Raw genomic sequence first — 24054 nt, forward strand, 5'->3', positions numbered from 1 at the left:
GGGTTTACATAGCAATATCTATATACATCAATGTGTCCTCAGTTTTATGATATTAGATGTCTGGATCCGCTGTTTCAAAACGAAAATGAAAGTAGCCTCGATTTCAACATAATCCACGTGATTACAACACCGGCAGATTTTCATACAAGGCAGTGTTGTCCACAGTCCAGGCTAGTTTTTTTCCACAAATTATAATAGCAATGAAATAGTAAAAAGTGCAGGGCATCAATGCATTTCATTGTTTAGGTTTTAATTATCAGGTTTTAATGCCTCAGGCGTCACATCACATCAAAATAGTTTTTCTAGACGTCATAGGATAAATCACCGGCACTTGTCGCTTGACTTGTTCCTGTCTATGTGGGATTTTCTATCCATACCCGTACGAAAAAGATATATATATTCTGACAGTCATTTTTTTTTAAATTGGGGATCTCTCAAAGGGGGTCTCATTGGGGGAGGGTTCTGATCCCGGATTCCGCTTACATACAACTTTTCAAAATGCTCGTGGGGGTTTTGCATGCAAGATGGTAGCTGCGGTCTATGGTCCGCAAATAGTTAAAAAATAGCATAAGGACCTAAGAGCTACAGTTCCGCAGCTAGCAAGATGGCTGTCATAGTTCTAAAAAACCTTCAAGGGGGGCTTCAAATACATTTTGGTGTTGGTTTTTTTTGGCTTCTTCATACTTATATTATAAGCCTTAAGTCATTGTAAAATTAATTGTTTCCAGCTTACACTATGTATGTAAGCAATTCTCAATTTTTTGCTATTTCCCGTGTCCCCTAGACGTCATTTCCCGTTTTCACGGCACAATAATTTGACTTTCACATGTCATGCTTACAAAAAATCGGCAATCTCGCGTCACACTTAGACCCCAATGAGACCCACCTTAAATGGGGCATCCTTTTCTGTTTTTTCCCCCTATATATCTTAATATTACATAAGGTTCTCTGGTGTTCATGGTCAGTAGGTAAGGCCACAATTAATAATATTTTGGTTTGCCCAAACCCTACCCAAAGGTTGAGACAGTGGGTAGGTAGGTAGGCATTTTCTTTTATTTTTTTTTTTAAAGAGAAATTGAAGTATCAGGTGTTTATTAGTCTTCATGCCTATCATGCCTATCTGATTAGAAAAAAACTTCTTCAAATCAGGACAATATAAGAATTTGAGTAGGCAGCTTTTTTCTGGGTAGGTAGTGTTTGGGCAAACAAACCTATTCTTTTTTATGGCCTAGACTTTTTTATTTAATAATTACGATTGATATACTTGGGTAGGCCTGCTACGAAGGATTCCAACAACATAGATAGGCTTATTATAAAATTGAGAATGGAAATGGGGAATGTGTCAAAGAGACAACAACCGGACCAAATAAAAAACAACAGCAGAGGGTCACCAACAGGTCTTCAATGTAGCGAGAAATTCCCGCTCCCGGAGGCGTCCTTCAGCTGGCCCCTAAACAAATATATACTCCATTGTGTAAATAAATCAATTTAGATTCATGGAATAACAAGTTTTAGTGGGGTTTTGTGAGACAAGTGCCTGTGCAAAATATGTATTTTGATTGATATAAATATATATTGAATTCAAGTATTATAGTCCCAGAATTAGGGAACTTTAAATACTGTATTGTAAGGAGAAGATTGGGTACATAATTGCATAAAATACATTACACATGCATTACTTTTAGATATAAAGTTTTTTTTTACATTATGTTGCAGTATCAAGCGTGCCGTCGAATGCAATATGATAAAATAAGAACTCTGAAGATAAATAAACGATGATAAAATATTGTTTCCGATCTTTTACCACTAAATGTAAGTAAAACAAAGAGTAAAAAGAGTAAATATCAATGAAAAAGCTGAAGGGCCAAGTGAGCTTTTCTCATCACTTGGCGTCCGTCGTCGTCGTTAACATTTTACATTTTGAACTTCTTCTAGAGAACCACTGAATGGAATGAAACCAAACATGGCATGAATGTTCCTTATGAGGTGCTGACAAAGTGTTGTTACTTTGGGTGCAATCAACAGTTTTTTTCTATGACGTCATATTTTGAGGGACCATGTATAAGTGACCCTTAGTAGTGGACTGATTAATAAAGATACTTGTATAAAACTTGATATCACTGGAATCAGAATGATCTCTAGTTTATAATGGAATAAAAAAAAGTGTACTTTTAATGGTATAAAAAAAAGTTTCATCCAGAGAAACTGGGAAAAACATTGCCTAATTTAAGCTTAAAAAACCTGAAATCAGGTCATGTGCACACCCCTGAAGACATGATACCTGCACATTTTTCATAATCAAAATTGTATGAATTTCATAGATTTTTACCTGGTCTTCCAAAAAATTCATGCTTCAGGGTACGTTCGCCTGCTCCGAAAAGAGCTACAGTGGCTGCAAATAAGTTTTCAATTTTCACTGCCAAAAAAACAGACTGTTTACAGTGTTGTCTCCCCTCAAAACATGTATTTTTAATCTAATTTTTAAAATTAGTTTAATCATTCAACCTGCTTTAATTGAAGTTAATTAACATATCTTTCCAACCAATTACAAAAAACATGATATTTTTTCACCAATTATGTTGATAAAAAGGGACTTCCCTCCATGTCTATTTTTAGTTGGGGAATAACCCCTAGTTTTTTATACGAAACTGTTTATAGCACACTTTGTAGCCGATCCATCATCCAAGATGGCCGCCAGCGAGGGACTTAGTTGAACATAGGACCCTATGGGAAATGCATACAAATGACTTCTTTTAGAGAACCACTGAGTGGAATGTAATCAAACATGGCATGAATGTTCCTTATGAGGTGCTGACCATGTGTTGTTACTTTGTAGCCGATCCATCATCCAAGATGGCCGCCAGCGGGGGACTTAGTTGAACATAGGACCCTATGGGAAATGCATACAAATGACTTCTTTTAGAGAACCACTGAATGGAATGAAATCAAACTTGGCATGAATGTTCCTTATGAGGTGCTGACCATGTGTTGTTACTTTGTAGCCGATCGATCATCATAAATGGCCGCCAGCGGGGGACTTAGTTTAACATAGGACCCTATGGGAAATGCATACATATGACTTCATTTAGAGAACCAATAAATGGAATGAAACCAAACATGGCATGAATATTCCTTATGAGGTGCTGTCCAAGTTTTGTTACTTTGTAGCCATTCCATCATCCGAGATGGCTGCCAGCAGGGGACTTAGTTTAACATAGGAACCTATGGGAAATGCATACAAATGACTTCTTTTAGAGAACCACTGAATGGAATGAAACCAAACATGGCATGAATGTTCCTTATGAGGTGCTGACCATGTGTTTTTACTTTGTAGCCGATCCATCATCCAAGATGGCCGCCAGCGAGGGACTTAGTTTAACATAGGACCCTATGAGAAATGCATACAAATGACTTCTTTTAGAGAACCACTGAATAGAATGAAACCAAACATGGCATTAATATTTCTCATGAGGTGCTGACCAAGCGTTGTTACTTTGTACCTGATCCATCATCCAAGATGGCCGCCAGTAGGGGACTTAGTTTAACATAGGACCCTATGGGAAATGCATACAAATTTATGACTTCTTTTAGAGAACCAATGATTGGAATGAAACGAAACATAGCATGAATATTCCTTATGAGGTGCTGACTAAGTGTTTTTACTTTGTAGCCTATCCATCATCCGAGATGGACGTCAGCGGGGGACTTAGTTTAATATAGGACCCTTTGGGAAATGCATACAAATGACTTCTTCTAGAGAACCACCAAATAGAATCCAACCAAACATGGCATGAATATTCCTTATGAGGTGCTGACCAAGTGTTGTTACTTTGTAGCCTAACCATCATCCAAGATGGCCGCCAGCAGAGGAATAGTTTAACATAGCAGGGTTCTCACTAAGGTGAGTCCATGATTCCTGGACTCATCAAAATCTGTCTGGACTCACCATTTTCAAAACTGGTGAGTCCACAGATGCATCAAGATTGAAATATTTTGTATAAACTGAACACAGTTAAACACAAATATCATTGTATAGCAAAAGTTTAAAAGTGATCTGAATTTGATTTGATTTCATTGCTCTGTTAGGAAATGGAGACTAAAAAATTACTTTATATTGCAATAAAATATTTTCTTCTTGCTGTTTGACTCAACATACCTAAAAATGATGAGTCCCTGGACTCGCCTTCAAAAATCCTTAGCGAGAACCCTGACATAGGACCCTATGGGAAATACATGTATACAAATGTCTTCTTTTACAGAACCACTGAATGGAATGAAATCAAACATAGCATGAATGTTTCTTATCTGGTGCTGACCAAGTGTTGTTACTTTGTAGCCAAATTTTATCTTTTTTTTATAAAAACCTAAGTAGAGTCAGGTGAGCGATACAGGCTCTTGAGAGCCTCTAGTTTTTTATGGTACTTAATCGTTGATGTTTTTCTTTCTTCTTTCTTTTAGATTTAAAGATCAAAATGGCTGTGACAGAGGTATCTAGCAATAAAATGTTTGATGGCTTGCAGAAAGTCTTCAGTCATGAGAGGTGATTATGTATTTCTTTCTTTGCTGATACAGTATCAATAGGAACTATAAATTATTTTTTGTTGTTACTCGAATAGCTGGCAATATTAGTCTTAATATAAGAATAAGGAGATGTCATGGATCATGATGTGGTATACACATGTAAATGCTAATGAGACAACTATCCAAAAAATTTCAAATGTAGTGGATGTAAGCAATTATAGACAACTTTACAGCCTTCAACAATTAGAAAACCCCATACAATAAGGTCATCTTTTAAAGGCCCAAACCTGAAAAATATGAAACAATTCAATTGAGAAAACTAGTGGCCTAATTTATAATTAAACAATTAACGAAAAAAACAAATATGACAGACATGAACCAACAAATTAACTACAGGCTCCTGACTTGGGACTAAAATGTGTATGCATTCAAAATATTGCTGGAGTCTGAGCAAAGGGAGATAACCTCAGTTTTGTATAGATTTTAATTGTAACTTTTGTTGTTAAAATTAAAATGTAATTGGGGCCCTGCATCAAGGGAGCTCTATAGTTTTCACTTTGTCATTTTTGTCAGTGTTTGTCTGTCAGTTCTTCCTTTGTGACCACAATTTTTGTAATGCAAAAACTCCAAAAGTATAGGTAGGAGGCCAATGAAATTTTGCACAGTTGTTGTGCCTAGTATCAGAGTATGTAGATTTGCATATTACATGTATATTTGGTGCAATTTCTTCTAATATTTTTTGGGAAAACTTTGTCAGTTAGGGGTACAATTTGTACAAGTTATTTTTATTTGATTGAAGAAGCATGTAATAATATATTTATATATATAAGTAAATATGTTGCTTCTAACATGTATAATGTTTGAATAATCTCCCCTCAATCTTCTTAAAAAAAACTAACTTTAATAAGTTATTTTCCTTTCACTCAACTATTTTTAAGAGTTAAGTCACTTAGAAATATTTATTATAAAGAAATTTAAGGGGGAGGGGGGAGGGGTATATGAACAATGTGTTGTGTACTAATCAGTTACTTTTATGTCCTTTATGTCCTAAATTCTTTAGACTATTGTATTGTAAGCCTTCTCTAGTATTTAATATTTACCAGATATTTATAAAAGTTGTATCAAAGGTTAATGTATTTATAGATTATTGTTGGTCATCTCAACGAGATTGTTTTTCTCGCTTGAGATGGTACAGCGAAAGTGAGAAAAGCAATCAAGTTCAGATGACCTATAAAGACGTTGTTAATTTCATTGACAAAGCACATGCTCCCTCAGTTTCTAGCGATAATTTTTCATATCACTCGACTCTGCTGAGAAAGGAAATGATCAGTCAGTAAGACCAATGGAAAATTTAGTAAAATAGCAATAAATACAGATATTCATAGTCAAGTCATTGGTAATTTTTCATTTTATTAATATTTATTTTTATTTCTTGAATGTCTTTAGTACAGAATGTAAATGTACCATGAAGTTTGGGATATATTTACCACCTCAAGCTGACTCAAAGAAATGTCCTGTACTGTATTGGTTATCAGGTAAATATCTAGTCACTAAATCTTTAATTTTCTATGGAGCGTTTTGTGTATTTGTTCATATTTTTACTTTTTTTTTTTTTTTTTATCATATTTGCTGTTGCATTCAGCCTCTAACTTATACATGTACTTGGACACATTTCTTATTTACTCAAAAAACAAAAGATTGTTTGATTTTCATGTATTCAGGAATTAATCCCATTTAAAAAATAATAAAATAGATTGCATTGCAGTATAATTTTGTAAACAAAATGTCAATTGGTCAATAAAGTTTAAAAAAAAAAATCAAATACTACAGGAATTAGAAAAAGACCAAGCAGATTTTTAAAAAATTTTCATGATGTTTTTTTAGGATTAACATGTACTGACCAAAACTTTGTAACAAAAGCTGGTGCCCAGAAGTATGCTGCCAAGCATGGTATAATAGTTGTAGCACCAGACACCAGCCCACGTAAGTTAAAAACATTATTGTTACATAACAGAAATGCACACTTACAAATGTGACCCATACATCAACTTTACTTAAATTGTTTATTCCATTATGATCTAGATCAGACACACAGATTACATATTTATGGCTGTCACAGTTTACCTCCCACACAGATTACATATTTATGGTTGTCACAGTTTACCTCCTACATCAATAAACATGTAGATTTGTCATTATGTCGTCTAGTTCTAGCAAAATTTTAGGCATAAAATGTCAGAAATTCAAAACCTACAAAAAAAACCCCACCAAATTAATTTAATTTACCCACATGTGATAGGGGGAAAATGTTTGGTTGGATTGAACTGGATGCACAACTTTTTCTTTCTTTTTGCTTCAAGCAAACATCAAAATCAGTTTCTGATAAAAAGACCAAAGTGCAAAATTTTTATGTAATGTATGGGTAGACATAGTTCTGTAAATGGCTCAGCATACCAACCATCTATTATATCAGCAGGTTACTGAGATAAACTTATAAGTCTTTTGTATAATTTATAACCAGTTTCCTTATATTGATCTATGGTTTGCTTCAAGGTGGCTGTAATATAGCAGGTGAAGATGACAGTTATGACTTTGGATCAGGGGCTGGATTCTATGTCAACGCCACACAGGATCCATGGAAAACAAACTATAGGATGTATGCTTACGTTACACAGGAGGTAATCACTAAATCAGATCATTTATAACAATAATAAATAGGATGTATGCTTACGTTACACAGGAGGTAATCACTACATCAGATCATTTATAACAATAATAAATAGGATGTATGCTTACGTTACACAGGAGGTAATCACTACATCAGATCATTCATAACAATAATAAATAGGATGTATGCTTACGTTACACAGGAGGTAATCACTAAATCAGGTCATTTATAACAATAATAAATAGGATGTATGCTTACGTTACACAGGAGGTAATCACTACATCCGATCATTTATAACAATAATAAATAGGATGTATGCTTACGTTACACAGGAGGTAATCACTACATCCGATCATTTATAACAATAATAAATAGGATGTATGCTTACGTTACACAGGAGGTAATCACTACATCAGGTCATTTATAACAATAATAAATAGGATGTATGCTTACGTTACACAGGAGGTAATCACTATATCAGGTCATTTATAACAATAATAAATAGGATGTATGCTTACGTTACACAGGAGGTAATCACTACATCAGGTCATTTAGGTCATTTATAACAATAATAAATAGGATGTATGCTTACGTTACACAGGAGGTAATCACTACATCAGATCATTCATAACAATAATAAATAGGATGTATGCTTACGTTACACAGGAGGTAATCACTAAATCAGATCATTTATAACAATAATAAATAGGATGTATGCTTACGTTACACAGGAGGTAATCACTAAATCAGATCATTCATAACAATAATAAATAGGATGTATGCTTACGTTACACAGGAGGTAATCACTAAATCAGATCATTTATAACAATAATAAATAGGATGTATGCTTACGTTACACAGGAGGTAATCACTAAATCAGATCATTCATAACAATAATAAATAGGATGTATGCTTACGTTACACAGGAGGTAATCACTACATCAGATCATTTATAGCAATAATAAATAGGATGTATGCTTACGTTACACAGGAGGTAATCACTACATCAGGTCATTTATAACAATAATAAATAGGATGTATGCTTACGTTACGCAGGAGGTAATCACTAAATCAGATCATTCATAACAATAATAAATAGGATGTATGCTTACGTTACACAGGAGGTAATCACTACATCAGGTCATTCATAACAATAATAAATAGGATGTATGCTTACGTTACACAGGAGGTAATCACTATATCAGGTCATTTATAACAATAATAAATAGGATGTATGCTTACGTTACACAGGAGGTAATCACTATATCAGGTCATTTATAACAATAATAAATAGGATGTATGCTTACGTTACACAGGAGGTAATCACTACATCAGGTCATTTATAACAATAATAAATAGGATGTATGCTTACGTTACACAGGAGGTAATCACTACATCAGATCATTCATAACAATAATAAATAGGATGTATGCTTACGTTACACAGGAGGTAATCACTACATCAGGTCATTAAGGTCATTTATAACAATAATAAATAGGATGTATGCTTACGTTACACAGGAGGTAATCACTACATCAGATCATTCATAACAATAATAAATAGGATGTATGCTTACGTTACACAGGAGGTAATCACTACATCAGATCATTTATAACAATAATAAATAGGATGTATGCTTACGTTACACAGGAGGTAATCACTACATCAGGTCATTTATAACAATAATAAATAGGATCAAGCCTTGACAATAACGCTTGTCCGATTGTCCGGTACCAGAGGTAAAAAAGGTCGGACAAGTAAAAGCTATACCAAGCTTGTCCGATGGGACAAGTAGAATCATTCTGCAGAAAATAAATTTTAATCCAACTTTGACAAATGTTTAATGAACAAAGTATAATTATTAACAAAAAAACAAGAATAGAAGATTTGTTTGACATCTTTCTTTTTTAAACTGAAACTAATTGAAACTTTTTATTTCTCAAGACCCCTCAGACTTGCAATCGATAATTTAAAACTGGTTCTTTGTCAAGTACTTTTAACAGGTAAAAAGCACACTTTTCTCGGAAACCAGTCTTACCGATCCCATTCAACCATGCGCTTTTTAGATAAGGTAACTTTAAAAGACAGTTCGTCACCAGCTCGGAAATGATTCGGCTCCAAGTTTAATAGACAGTTCGGCACCGTAGGAGACATATTTCATGATTAATAGACAGTTTGGCAAGGCAGTAGACATTTCTGGACCAAGACAAATCAGAACCTCTTTTCCTACCTTATTTTGTTGCTTTATAATAATTAATACCAATGTCCATACCGTATTTTTTTAATAAGAATGAGGAAATTATTTACCATTAGAATAAACAATACTTGCAATGCAGTGACCTATAGTTGTTAATTTCTGTGTCATTTGGTCTTTTGTCTCATTGATAATCATACCTCATATTCTTTTTATTGATTGCATTTGAATAAACTTTTTTCAACTTTAAAAAAAATAAACTCCGTGTGGTGAACCAACGCCTTATGAATCGTTTTGGTAGAGTCCCTGAAGTGGATACCTTGGTATGCCGGGTTGTCAAATCATGCAAACGAATGCAATCCTTAAATAATATTAAAATTGACAACAACACTTCAAATGGTCTGCAATTTTATTATCTAAGGTCTACATGTTTCACCTGCGAGGCAGGCGTCTTCAGGACAATTTATATACAATTTATTCTGCCTGAGGTACTCAAAGTGGTGAAATAAAGTGACGTTATAATTGACAATGGTAGGTATTAGTAACGTAATGGTGGTTATTATTGTACAAATAAAAATAGAATAATTAAAAATAGATTTGAAAACGAAAGTGTTCAAGTTATAAATAGATTGATATTAAAATGTTCTGTATATGGTTAGCATACGGTGGTGTTACTGGTGCAAAGGTCAATTATGCTATCATCTTCAGTTAGGTCTATCTCGGATGTCTGGATTTTCTTTAAAGATGTGTCTAAATACTTATAATTGTTCGTTGTGTACTGGTCCCAGCTTTCATAATGATGGTACGTCTGTTGGTGGTAGGATTTCTTTTCTGTTAAATAGCCGTAACTATTGGTACGATATTTATTCCAGTCTATTGGAGTGGTTTGAATTTGAGAATTAATTGTGCTATTTGAATCCGATAGGTATAAATCACTTTCCAAAATTTCTGATGTTTTTTCTTTCTTTTCTGGGTAGGTCACTGATGATTTTCCGGAGATAATCCTAAATTTAGGTTTCTTTGTACTGTCCCATTTTCTTGCCTCAAAAGGTGGCACCCATTTTTGAACTCGGGTGGCCATCTGTTTTGGTGTTCCTGTAGTTTCTGTGTAATTTTCTTGGTCTGTTCCATTATGTTTTTCTCGGATATGTTTTTTGATATTATATTTCCTGGTGAATTTCGCTTCGCAGATGTTGCAGTTAAAATTCTGTACGGTTCCTTCATGAAAAGTTCCGTTGTGTCTTTTCAGTGTTCCTACGTTGGCAAAATTCTTGTTGCATTTGGTGCAATTGATTCCTATTGTTCCTTCTCTGTTTTTCCTTGGTGTAACTTTGGTTTTCGCCATTTTAGCGTCTTTTATTCAGTCCCCAGGGTTCTGCTGTTGAAAGTTGTCGTATGGCAGCTTCCTCGGTTCTTAAGCGAATGTTGACGTCTGTTGGTGTCTTGGTAATGCCTGTTATTGTTACGTCGTGCCTACTGTGATTAGGTAACGAGAAATGTATTGATACGGGTTTGAATTTATTTTCCGTGTTAATGTCCTGAAAATGTCCCCTGAATCGTTCTTTTAAAGTGTTTCCAGTTTGTCCTACATATTGTAAGTGGCAAATTCTGCACTCAATCATGTATACTACATTGTTTGTAGTACATGATATGTCGTCAGTTATTTTTATTTCATAGTTGTTAGCATGGCTTTTTGCCGTTTCGGTTTTTTTCATATGTTTGCAAAGGTAGCAATTATGCCCACACGGCTTGCTGCCTTTCTTTCCGTATTTTGGTTTAATGTCGCTCTTGACTAGCATATTTCTTAAACCAAGAAGAAAACCAAGAAGAATTCCAAGACGCAACGAACCAAGTAGCAGAAAACGGAATGGACCAAGACTCCAATCCCAATAAAAGAAAAAGAACAGAAACAGACACCATCAACCCAAATGCTAACGAGCAGAGACAAAGAGTGAAAGAAGATAATGTAGCACTCTTCAGAACGTACCACAAGCTCAATGTTAAACTAATCAGAAGTGAACAGCACCATCAGTATTTAAATAAATGTCTAAGCAGAGACATAGTACCGAAAACTCTACGATCAACAATCCAACCACAAGTACCAGATACCACCCCCAAATTTATAAGAAAATGGGAAGAAGCACAGTTAATCCACGGAAGAAGTTTAGTAAAATTACTTGCTACTTATTGGGAAGACAGATGTAAAAATATTATGGAACAGATAGAAGAATTAAAACAAGAACTACAGGAGTCGACCGAGACAGAGGAAATGGAGCACATTACCCAATTAATAGAATCCACAAAATTATCCGTAGAAAAAGAAATAAATGAAAAACAATTCAAACCACGGCAAAAGTAAACTACGATATCCCTTAATTCTAGCACCACTTTTAGTACTTCACAAGAATCGGAAAACAATAAAACAGAATAATCATGTCAAGAAACAGAAAATTCATCAAAAGAAATAAATACAGAAAACTAAAGAAAAGTACAGTAAATGATAACACAGTCGTAAACCTATCAGATACAATTTTAACGGAAACCCAGAAACTCATTTTAAATAAAGGTCTTAACTATAGCCCAACAATCAAGAACCACACCGACTTACAATTATTACGGGACACATTGTTATTCAACCGAAGAATCCGCCTTAAACACCATTTCGGACCAAGTACCTTAACCAACCAAGAACCAAGGCCATTTAAAACCACTAACGGATGGAACCCCCCATCAGGAAAAAACAGAGAATTAGATAATTTCCTCAGCATTACAACAGAAGAAATCACCACAGGAACCACAAAGAATAAGTACACGAACGTAGGCATAACAGATTTAAAAGCAATAGAAGAATTAAGGAACAACCCAAACTTAGTAATTAAACCAGCCGATAAAGGAGGAGCAATTGTTATATTAAACAAAAAAGATTACCTTCAAGAAGCAGAACGACAACTCTCAGACAAAAAATTTTACAAACCACTTCCAAAAGATATAAATCATAAAATCGTGAAAGAAATTAAAGAATTTATCAAGCTGGTTCGCTACAATCTACCAACTGACATATTAGAATACCTTTCTTCAAAACAATATAGGACCCCTATATTTTACCTATTACCAAAAATCCATAAACCAGGAAACCCAGGAAGACCAATAATTTCACAAGTAAATTCGCCAACCACGAAATTATCAAAAATAGTAGACCATTACCTTAAACCATTCATTAAACTTGTACCATCCTACATAAAAGACACCAAGGATTTTCTCATGAAAATAGAGGAACTTAAACAAATCCCACCAAACAGCATCCTAGCTACAGTAGACGTTTCATCTCTATATACAACGATACCACACAGAGAAGGGATTCTAGCCGCAAAAGAACAATTGGACAAACGAGAAACCAAAAAACCCGCCACTTGGATATTATTAAGATTCATGCATTTTATACTTACTAAAAACTGCTTTAGATTCAATGACAAATACTACCAACAAATAATGGGAACCAGCATGGGAACCATAATGGCACCAGAATACGCAATCCTATTTATGGACAAACTAGAGAGAGAATTTTTGAAGACACAGGACCTCAAACCACTTGTATGGTGGAGGTTCATTGATGATATTTTCTTTATATGGCCTCACCCAAGCGAGGATCTTCATTCCTTCATAGAAAGGCTGAACGAGTTTCACCCAACAATAAAATTCACCAGCGAGAAAAATAATGAACGGATCAACTTCCTTGACACCACCGTGATTAAAGAAAAAGATGGAACAATTTATACAACACTATACACTAAACCAACAGATGTGAATACTTACCTACATTATAACTCTAACCACCCACCACACCAAAAACGAAGCATCCCATACAGTCAGGCATTAAGAATACGAAGAATTTGCAAGAAAACAGAAGACTTTGAAATCCACACACAAAGAATGCGTGAAAAATTTCTAGAAAAAAACTACCCAGACAATATCATAAAACTAGCCATATCCAAGGCCCAATCTATAAATAGAAGTGACCTTCTAAAAGAAAAACAGAACCAACATGACCAAGTACAGAACCAAATCATTCCATTTGTTACAACCTACAATAGTAAAACGGAAAAAATACCAAAAATCTTAACCAATCGGAAATATATTTTAAACAGATTACCAGACACCATGAACCTCACCAAATACAAATACACAGTAGCATATAATCGAAATGTGAATTTAAGAAATATGCTAGTCAAGAGCGACATTAAACCAAAATACGGAAAGAAAGGCAGCAAGCCGTGTGGGCATAATTGCTACCTTTGCAAACATATGAAAAAAACCGAAACGGCAAAAAGCCATGCTAACAACTATGAAATAAAAATAACTGACGACATATCATGTACTACAAACAATGTAGTATACATGATTGAGTGCAGAATTTGCCACTTACAATATGTAGGACAAACTGGAAACACTTTAAAAGAACGATTCAGGGGACATTTTCAGGACATTAACACGGAAAATAAATTCAAACCCGTATCAATACATTTCACGTTACCTAATCACAGTAGGCACGACGTAACAATAACAGGCATTACCAAGACACCAACAGACGTCAACATTCGCTTAAGAACCGAGGAAGCTGCCATACGACAACTTTCAACAGCAGAACCCTGGGGACTGAATAAAAGACGCTAAAATGGCGAAAACCAAAGTTACACCAAGGAAAAACAGAGAAGGAACAATAGGAATCAATTGCACCAAATGCAACAAGAATTTTGCCAACGTAGGAACACTGAAAAGACACAACGGAACTTTTCATGAAGGAACCGTACAGAATTTTAACTGCAACATCTGCGAAGCGAAATTCACCAGGAAATATAATATCAAAAAACATATCCGAGAAAAACATAATGGAACAGACCAAGAAAATTACACAGAAATTACAGGAACACCAAAACAGATGGCCACCCGAGTTCAAAAATGGGTGCCACCTTTTGAGGCAAGAAAATGGGACAGTACAAAGAAACCTAAATTTAGGATTATCTCCGGAAAATCATCAGTGACCTACCCAGAAAAGAAAGAAAAAACATCAGAAATTTTGGAAAGTGATTTATACCTATCGGATTCAAATAGCACAATTAATTCTCAAATTCAAACCACTCCAATAGACTGGAATAAATATCGTACCAATAGTTACGGCTATTTAACAGAAAAGAAATCCTACCACCAACAGACGTACCATCATTATGAAAGCTGGGACCAGTACACAACGAACAATTATAAGTATTTAGACACATCTTTAAAGAAAATCCAGACATCCGTGATAGACCTAACTGAAGATGATAGCATAATTGACCTTTGCACCAGTAACACCACCGTATGCTAACCATATACAGAACATTTTAATATCAATCTATTTATAACTTGAACACTTTCGTTTTCAAATCTATTTTTAATTATTCTATTTTTATTTGTACAATAATAACCACCATTACGTTACTAATACCTACCATTGTCAATTATAACGTCACTTTATTTCACCACTTTGAGTACCTCAGGCAGAATAAATTGTATATAAATTGTCCTGAAGACGCCTGCCTCGCAGGTGAAACATGTAGACCTTAGATAATAAAATTGCAGACCATTTGAAGTGTTGTTGTCAATTTTAATATTATTTTAAAAAAATAGGATAAAAATCCAATGAGTGTACATTTAGAGGCCAATCAGATGGTGCCTCATGTGCAAAGTATGATGAGACTTTAGCATTGATAAAAACTAGAACCTAAGTCCTGTGACACAACTAAATCCAGTTGTTCATGGCTCATATCTTTTAAAAGTATTTCAAAGGATATAAATCAAATTCTGTTCAATTTTTTTTTAATTCATTTTGTTCCTTGAATCAACTTGAAATGCAAAAAAAGGTTAATATTAATATTTTTTTTGGACAAGTTACAATTTCGTTCAGACAAGTAAGTTTTGGTATGTAATTGTCCTACTGGACAAGTTGAAAAAAAGTTATTGTAGAGGCCTGAGGATGTATGCTTACATTACACAGAAGGTAATCATTCAGGTCATTTATAACAATAATAAATAGGATGTATGCTTATATTACACAGGAGGTAATCACTACATCAGGTAATTTATAACAATAATAAATATATAATAACAATATCTTTTGTTTGGCATACATCAATCAAAACACATTAAAACTTAATGTTGAAGATTCAAGTCTTATTTTAGTAAAAATGTCTATGCTTACATACCTGTGATGTAAAACAGATGTAAAAGTTAATTCATTCATCGCTTCCAAGTATTTAGCTGGTTAATTTGTTTTTGTTTCAGCTACCAGCTTTAATAAACAGCAATTTTCCTGTTGATGTTGGAAAACAATCAATTTCTGGACATAGGTAAATATGATAATCATTAGGCCAACCTTAAAAATATGTTTGTTTACAGTTTCCGACTGTACCTTCAGACTGAAGAGGCGGTAGGTAGGAAAAATATTTTATTTTATCAGCCAAAATAAAGTTTAAACAAGCAGTTACATAAACCAAGTTTCTTGTGAAGAAAAAAAAACATTTTAAAACAACGAACACTGGCCATGCTGAAAACCAACATCAAATGAACAGGCATTTTCAGATAAAAAACTTTAACATAGTGTCATTATCCAATTTATGACATAAAATATGGTATAATTATTAAATACTGGAACACTTATAAACAAGGAATGTCATTATGACTAGAACTGTTTTAAAGAAATATATTCAGACATGTATGCTTCTTGAATTGACTAGAATGTTTTCATGAGTAAAGTATTTTCATCAGAAAAATGTAGATATTAAAGATTTATAAGACAATGTATTACAAAAATGGTATTAAAGAGTTTATTTTTAATAAAAAAAATAATTAACCATTGAATCTTCCTCAATTGAAAAAAAGGCAACTTGAAAAAAAAGTATTAAGACATCCGACTGTTTTCATATTTCTAACAATATTTAATTATATGTGATAAGGTTTTTTTTTGCCAGGCTTTAATGAAAACCAAAGAAATCTAAAGTTTGGAGTGAAATCCATAGCACCCCATTAAACAGTCAGGGGACTTACTGAAATAAGTGATTTATAAATCACTTATTTAAGTAGCAAATTCGAAATTTTGTCATAAATTGTGATTTTGTAGTTTTACTAAAATTACAAACAGATTTATCCCAGAGACAGAATGGTTATCGTGTCGGTTATGAATATCCACTGCATCATTGTTAATGATATCATCACACATCATTCCATGTGCCTGAATCTGTATAAACAGTTTACTATTAAACTTTTTTGTTTGTTATTTATCTTAAAATTGACATGAGACGACAGCGTAAAGTACTCCTCTGTGACTTTATGGATACCTGTAAACAATTTCCATGTGCTTTATCATTAAATGGTCACATGAACACTTGACGGGATGCTAAGAAAAAACGAACTTAAAATACGTAATTGACCCAGACTTTAAATCATTTCCGGAAAGGACCGAAAGTTCCGGATCGCGTCAATAGAAGTATTAAAAAAAAATTCTTCAAATTTAAAGCAATAAAATTTTCACAGTCGGGAGGAGTTTCAAGGGTTGGTCGGTAAACTGCAAACAAACAATATTTTAATTTAAGCCTTATGTATTATTTAGCTGAATTATAGATACTGTTTTCAAGATTACTTCATCTTATGTATTTTTTAATGAAATGACAAACACATATTTAGAATTGCAATAATAAGTTAATGCTTTACTTTTTGTTTTATTAAGTAACCATTCATTTTATCCCTGCAAAATATACATGTCTTCCCCAATAGAAACACACTTTAAAATTTGCATCTTACAACATTTATTTGTTTGGTTAGATCAACTTTGTTCTTTGAAAAGCTGCCTTTTGAAAAACATTTAATGTTCCCTTAAGGTAAATCAAAAATGCATGTACTAAACTGTTTATGATTTGTTTCTGAGAAAAGTGCCCATGATTTTAAAATGTATCATAGACCTGTGTAAGTGAAAAACACATATCTCCTTTTATTCAATTAGGAAATAATGATTTCAAGCTTTGCTCTTTTGAGGCATAAATTGTTGACAAATATAATGCCTACACATGTTAAAATGAACATAGAGCATGGCACAATTAACTTATTTCTATTCTAATACGGTATTCTTATACGAAAATTTAGAAGTTTTGCACTTCCAAGCAGACCTATAATACACATTCAATAGGCAGCCATTTTGATAAGATTAAACTAAAATGTGAATGAAAATCACTGTTTCACAATAAAAAATGTCAAGATATATGTAAAGGTACTTTTAGAATGATTTTATTTAATTTCCTAGCATGCTTAGCAAGCAGCACCAACACAAATGTCCATTTTGATCTACAGAGTTGTTTAAAAAAAACAACTCAATTTCGATTGTGACATCAATCATGTGCAATCCATTTTCTATTGGAATTAGAACATGCTTATGGAAAGAAGATAGTCATAAATAGAATAAAAGTTAATTTAGTTTACTATCGACACAGAAATGTTATATCTAACATTTACTTTAAACATAGAATAATTATCGACTAACTTGAATATTACAGTATGGGTGGACATGGTGCCTTAATTTGTGCTCTGAAAAATCCAGGCCAGTATAAATCTGTTAGTGCTTTTGCTCCAATTTGTAATCCAATCAACTGTCCATGGGGTGTCAAGGCCTTCACTGGTTACCTTGGAGAGGACAAAGAAGCATGGAAGGTCAGTGTTCAAAGTTAAAAATTCATATAAGAGCAGCTGTAATGATCTATTAAAAATCATTGAATAAAAAGTTTGTATTTTGTAGCATTGTCAAGAGTAAATAGTTCAAATTTCACGGATCTGTAGGTGTAGTGATGATTTTAACTGATTGCCACCTCTACATTTATATTACAATATAGTACACATTAAATGGGAAATCTTCTCAATATTTAGCAGATCATTATCCATTTACTTAAGTATAAAAAAGAAGATGTGGTATGATTGCCAATGAGACAACTGTCCACAAGAGACCAAAATGACACAGAAATTAACAACAATAGGTCACCATACAGCTTTCAACAATGAGCAAAGCCCATACCGCATAGTCAGCTATAAAAGGCCCGGAAATAACAATGTAAAATAGTTTAAAAGAGAAAACTAACGGCCTTATTTATCTAAAAAAAATGACCGAAAAACAAATATGTTACACATAAACAAATATGTAACGCATAAACAAATGACAACCACTGAATAACAGGCTCCTGACTTGGGACAGGCACATACATACATAATATGGCTGGGTTAAACATGTTAGGGGGATCCCAACCCTCCCCTAACCTTACTCTCTTTTGTGTAGTTTTACATGTGATATAAGATTTAACCACCATTTACCTGTTAGAAAATTTGATAATTTTTTTTTACAGGAATATGATGCTACATGTCTAGTTAAGAAGTACAATGGCCCACCATTAGATATATTAATTGATCAGGTAAGATTATACAACTGTTATAACGTTAACCCTTGAAAATCTTTTCAGAACAGTTCATGAAATTTGGCCCTTATTTCTATGTTTTCTGACAACCAAACAGCTTTGGCTTTATCATTGTATAATAATGATTGCAAGGTAAAGCTGATAAGCTTTTTAAGGTCCCAAGGGGAGATAATTATGACTTATGTGACTTACTATATCATTGTGTGATTTCAGGGTAAGATAGAAAACATTTTAGTCCCAGGATCATTTCTATGATCAGATTGTATTAATATTTTAATTATAGGGTTAAGAAGATATTGTTTTTGCACAAAGATAGCTTCTATCAGATTGTATTATTTTTGTTGTAGGGTAAAGCAGACAATTTTTTAGCCCCAGGACAATTACTACCCGATAACTTTGTGGCAGCATGTACAGAGAGTAAAACACAAGTCACCCTCAGGATGCAGGAGGTAAGTGTGTGATATCTTATGAAGTGTAGTATCAAATTACAGACTAGTGACCTATAGCTCATTCACAAGGGAACTTCTACATGTTCTACTGTTAACAATCTGTTCAGCTTTGATAGGTGAACAAGTTTTTCTCCTAGTTTAAAACTTTGAAATGGAAGATGTGTCATTTCTGTATTTCTGAACTTAGAAACACCTTTTACAAATTTTAAATTTCAGTTTCTTTAACATGTTTAATGCATTAGATTAGAGATACCTTATGATTATTCTAGGGCTGTTCCAAAAGTGATTGTTGTAGGGGATGGGAGGCACTGAAATGAACTAATTGTGGGTGGTTGAATTTTCCTTACAATTATGTCAGAACTATGATTCGCTTGAACAATTTATATTATGGTTGGTTGTGAACTAAAAAATATGCATGGCATACCCTCAAAATGTTTTTATTCTCATACAGGCATTTATTAATTATTTCTTATCAAATAGGTGGTATTTTCTTAAAACAACACTTTTAAATTTTTATTTTTTTTTTATCAAAATTCTCTCAAAAAACATTTAACTCTGGAAAAAGTCACATATAGAAAGAGTTAAAAGAAGTTTAAATGATGAGAATGTATAGTTGTATTATATTGATATTTTATTTGTTTATTTTGTAGGGATATGACCACAGATATTACTTTAAATGATGAGAAGGTTAAGTTGTATAAGATTAATATTTTATATGTTTATATTAAAGGGATATGACCACAGTTATTACTTTAAATGATGAGAAGGTTAAGTTGTATAAGATTAATATTTTATATGTTTATTTTACAGGGATATGACCACAGTTATTACTTTATGGCCACGTTTATAGAGGATCACATAAACCACCATGCCAAATTCCTGAAGTGATCTACACACAGATTGTGATTGACTTAGATGATTGTAGTGATTAAACAGTGATTCAGACAATGATATGAATGATTATGTCGATTATAATGATTAAGAAAATTCTGCTAGAAAACAAACATTTTATACTAAAGTAAAATAGCTTCATTTTGACTTGTGTCCTTAGTAGTTTTGATTTTATCAAAAATATTGATAGGAAAATACCATGTTTGGAGATAAATCATGTGTGCTCTGTAATCAATTGTAATCTATGTTGACATTATTGATTGTAACATGCATATCCTATTGCAGATATCAGATAGTAACAAGTAATGACTTGCATCTATTACTTATCTTCAGGAACCCATAGTCATTTACCATGAGGTGAATGCAATTCTTACTTGTATTAACTGGGTTGTTAAACTGAAGAAATTTTACGGCTTGTTCAGGGGTTGGTGATCAGCATTAGGAATTTCACTGTTATGTTGATATAGAACTTTAGTAATAATCAAATGTGTTTTGCACTGGCTTGCAGTTGCTACTGATTCCTTTGTCATATTGATAAAATAATCTAATATATAATCCAGTATAAAATTACTTATATGATAATAATAAAAATTCTTTTGATTCGTATTAGTTTCATTTAAACAATAAAATTGAGAACGGAAATGGGGAATGTGTCAAAGAGACAACAACCCGACCAAAGAGCAGACAACAGCCGAAGGCCATATGAATAATCAGCTCAAAGTATTCACTTGCCATATAATGTACCATAGATGTCTGGTACATCAAATTTGATGGTCCTTATAATTAACTAGTTAAACCTTACATTGCTGGTATATCAAACACGAGGGTACCTATAATTCGACTAGTCAAAATCATACAATGCTTGTACATCAAACATGAGGATCCCTATTATTCATCTAGTCTAACCATACAATGCTTGTACATAAAACATGACAGTCCTATAATTCCCCTAGTCAAACCATATAATGCTTTAACATGATGGTCCTTATAATTCAACTAGTCAAACCATTCAATGCTGAAACATCAAACACGAGGGTCCCTAAAATTTACCTAGTCAAACCATACAATGCTTGTACTTCAGATATGAGGATCCCTATAATTTAACTAGTCAAACCATTCAATGCTGGAAAATCAAACACGATGGTCCCTAAGATTCAACTAGTCAAACCATTCAATGCTTGTACATCAAATATGATTGCCGTTATAATTCATCTAGTGTAACCATACAATGCTTGTACATCAAACATGACAGTCCTATAATTCAACTAGTCAAACCATACAATGCTTGTACATCAAACATGATTATCCTTATAATTCAACTAGTCGAACCATTCAATGCTGGAACATCAAACACGATGGTCCCTAAAATTCAACTTGTCAAACCATTCAATGCTTGTACATCAAACATGATTGCCATTATAATTCATCTAGTCTAACCACACAATACTTTTATATCAAACATGATGGTGACCATAATTTCTCTTTGTCAGGCCATTAACTACTGAAACATCAACTATAATGGTCCCTATCTTTCACTTGTCAAAACATACACTGCCTCTTCATCAAACATTACTCCATACACATTAAAAATATTTTTGTGCCACATTTATGGGCATTATGTTTTCTGGTCTGCGTTCATTCGTCTGTCTGTCCCACTTCAGGTTGAAGTTTTTGGTCGAGGTAGTTTTTGATGAAGTTGAAGTCCAATCAACTTCAAACTTAGTTAACATGTTCCCTATGATATGATCTTTCTAATTTTAAAGCCAAATTAGAGATTTTTCCCCCATTTTCACTGGACAGAAAATGATAGTGCGGTTTGGGCAACCGTGTACTTGGGACACATTCTTTTTTGTTTAATTCTGCAGAGTCGGCACATCTTTTTTTTTTTTTTATGATTTTGTGATTTCGAAGGTTAAGTTCACCCAGATGCCTTCAGATTTGTTTTATTCAAGTGACATCGATGCGTCTCAAGTTAAATGTATATGGTACAAAAAAAGTAAAATCACAAAAATACTGAACTCAGAGGAAAATCTAATCGGAAAGTCCACAATCACATGGCAAAATCAAATGACAAAACACATAAAAAACGAATGGACAAGAACTGTCATATTCCTGACTTGGTACAGGCATTTTCAAATGTAGAAAATGGTGGATTAAACCTGGTTTGGATTCGAGCGTCACTGATGAGTCTTTTGTACACGAAACGCGCGTCTGGCGTATATATAAAAGTTAGTCCTGGTATCTATGATGAGTTAATTTATGGTGCTAAACCTCTCACTTTGATGACAGTCTCATCAAATTCCGTTATATTTATAATGATGCGATTTTTTCACAAACTTAATACCAGGGTACCTTTGATGAGTTTGTAGAAGCGATGAAGAAATATTTAAAGTGCTAACTACATTGTAAATTAAGGCAACAGTAGTATATTGGTATTAAAAAGTTATAAATTAATTGAGAGAAAATAAATCAGGGTTCCATTCTTAAACCGAGGGAAACACGTCAACAATAATTGGAAAACAAAGGAACAACAGGAACACTGAAGTGCAACAAAAAACAAACTCAAACAAACATAGAAACGAACTATTTGATATCAAATGACTTGGTACAGGACATTTAAATTTTTGTTCTTAAAATGGTGGGTTTGAACCTTGTTAAATGGCTAGCTAAACCTCCATCTTTATGACAATGTTAAAAAATATCGCGGAAATGACAACACTAGTAACAAAAATACAGTACAAACACACGCAAGAATATTCATCTCAGAGAAACACACAAACAAATAATATAATAGTCGACATAACCTGCAAACTGCAGAACAACAACGAACATATTCCATCAATGACACACCACAGGATATAAAAAAACAAGGACCCGCTTACTTTTAAAACTAACATGATATCTCGAACTTTATACAATTATTTTCACAATATTCGTCTAAAGTCATTTCAAGACAATGATGTTATAATTATTTGGACTACAAACGATAAGACAATCATGATAACAGATTTTCCAACCGAAACTATAAGGGAAACATCAAAATTGAATATCGCCGCGATATAGCCTTTTTGTGCTAATGCGGAGTAAAGCAAACAACAATCAATCAAAATTGAATACATTAATGTTGGATGTATAAATAACCGAGACACACATAGTAATGCAAATTCAAACTAGGTAGATACTAGTCATATTCGGGAATATGATAATGATGGTATTAAAAGGCAAGTTTAAAATTATTTGGACTTCAAACGATAAGACAACACATTATTCAACCGAAACCATAACAAAACAATTAAAATTCAATATCCAAATGTTGGATGTATAAAATACCGAGACAAGTATAGCAATGCAAATTCACACTCGGTATACCAGTCATATCCGGGGTTAATTCACGTTCGGTACCTAGCAGATATACGACAAAGATGTTAAATCACTATCTAATACGTGGTAAAATGTCAGTAGTTAGTGTACACAAAGACACATTGCATAGATCAACCAATTCGTGATGGTGTCCACAAAATGTACGGGTGTCATTTTTAATCTTTCTCCTTATAACTTTGTTGGAGTAGTTTCTGCGTAAAATTGATAACCTTAAAAATAAGGAAATGTGATTTCGTTTGTTATAATATTTTGACAGGTATAGCCAACATACAAACTAAAAAAAGTGTAACAAAAAACAGGTAAACTGAAAAAGAACTCCGTAAAAACTGAAAAATCAAAAGTTACCAATCGACGGAACGAGTGAAAACAACTTTTTATAATCCTGAACTGGTACAGTTGATTATAATTCCGTTATAATTCAGGTAATTTGTGACATATTTAGGATCCAGTTGCCAAGATTGTGTA

General features: G+C 33.4%; 2 protein-coding genes across 7 annotated transcripts in view; one reads left to right on the forward strand and one right to left on the reverse strand.

Annotated features, from left to right (window-relative positions):
- The window catches only part of LOC143067064 (uncharacterized), a 49874-nt gene extending 49761 nt beyond the window's left edge, over positions 1-113 (reverse strand). For 2 of the 3 annotated variants that reach the window (XM_076240070.1, XM_076240075.1), the window contains exon 1: positions 27-113. The gene's annotated coding sequence lies outside the window, so the exon portion shown is untranslated. The remainder of the gene's footprint in view (positions 1-26) is intronic. The other variant, XM_076240073.1, reaches the window with a different exon arrangement.
- LOC143067065 (S-formylglutathione hydrolase-like) lies at positions 33-20810 on the forward strand. 4 transcript variants are annotated; one of them, XM_076240079.1, is made up of 10 exons: positions 33-170; positions 4459-4540; positions 5968-6056; positions 6406-6504; positions 7075-7199; positions 15702-15766; positions 17963-18116; positions 18800-18865; positions 19216-19317; positions 20128-20810. In XM_076240079.1, exons 2-10 carry the CDS (start codon positions 4473-4475, stop codon positions 20203-20205), a joined length of 846 nt encoding a protein of 281 aa, XP_076096194.1. In that variant the 5' UTR covers positions 33-170; positions 4459-4472; the 3' UTR covers positions 20206-20810. The 4 variants fall into 4 exon arrangements, with proteins under 4 accessions (XP_076096194.1, XP_076096191.1, XP_076096192.1 ...); XM_076240076.1 differs by lacking the exon at positions 33-170 and adding an exon at positions 1761-1812; XM_076240077.1 differs by lacking the exon at positions 33-170 and adding an exon at positions 1761-1812 and having other exon boundaries at positions 20048-20193.
- Positions 20811-24054: the final 3244 nt, after the last annotated feature.

Source organism: Mytilus galloprovincialis, chromosome 3, assembly GCF_965363235.1.
Source record: "Mytilus galloprovincialis chromosome 3, xbMytGall1.hap1.1, whole genome shotgun sequence".
Classification (NCBI taxonomy): Eukaryota; Metazoa; Mollusca; class Bivalvia; order Mytilida; family Mytilidae; genus Mytilus; species Mytilus galloprovincialis.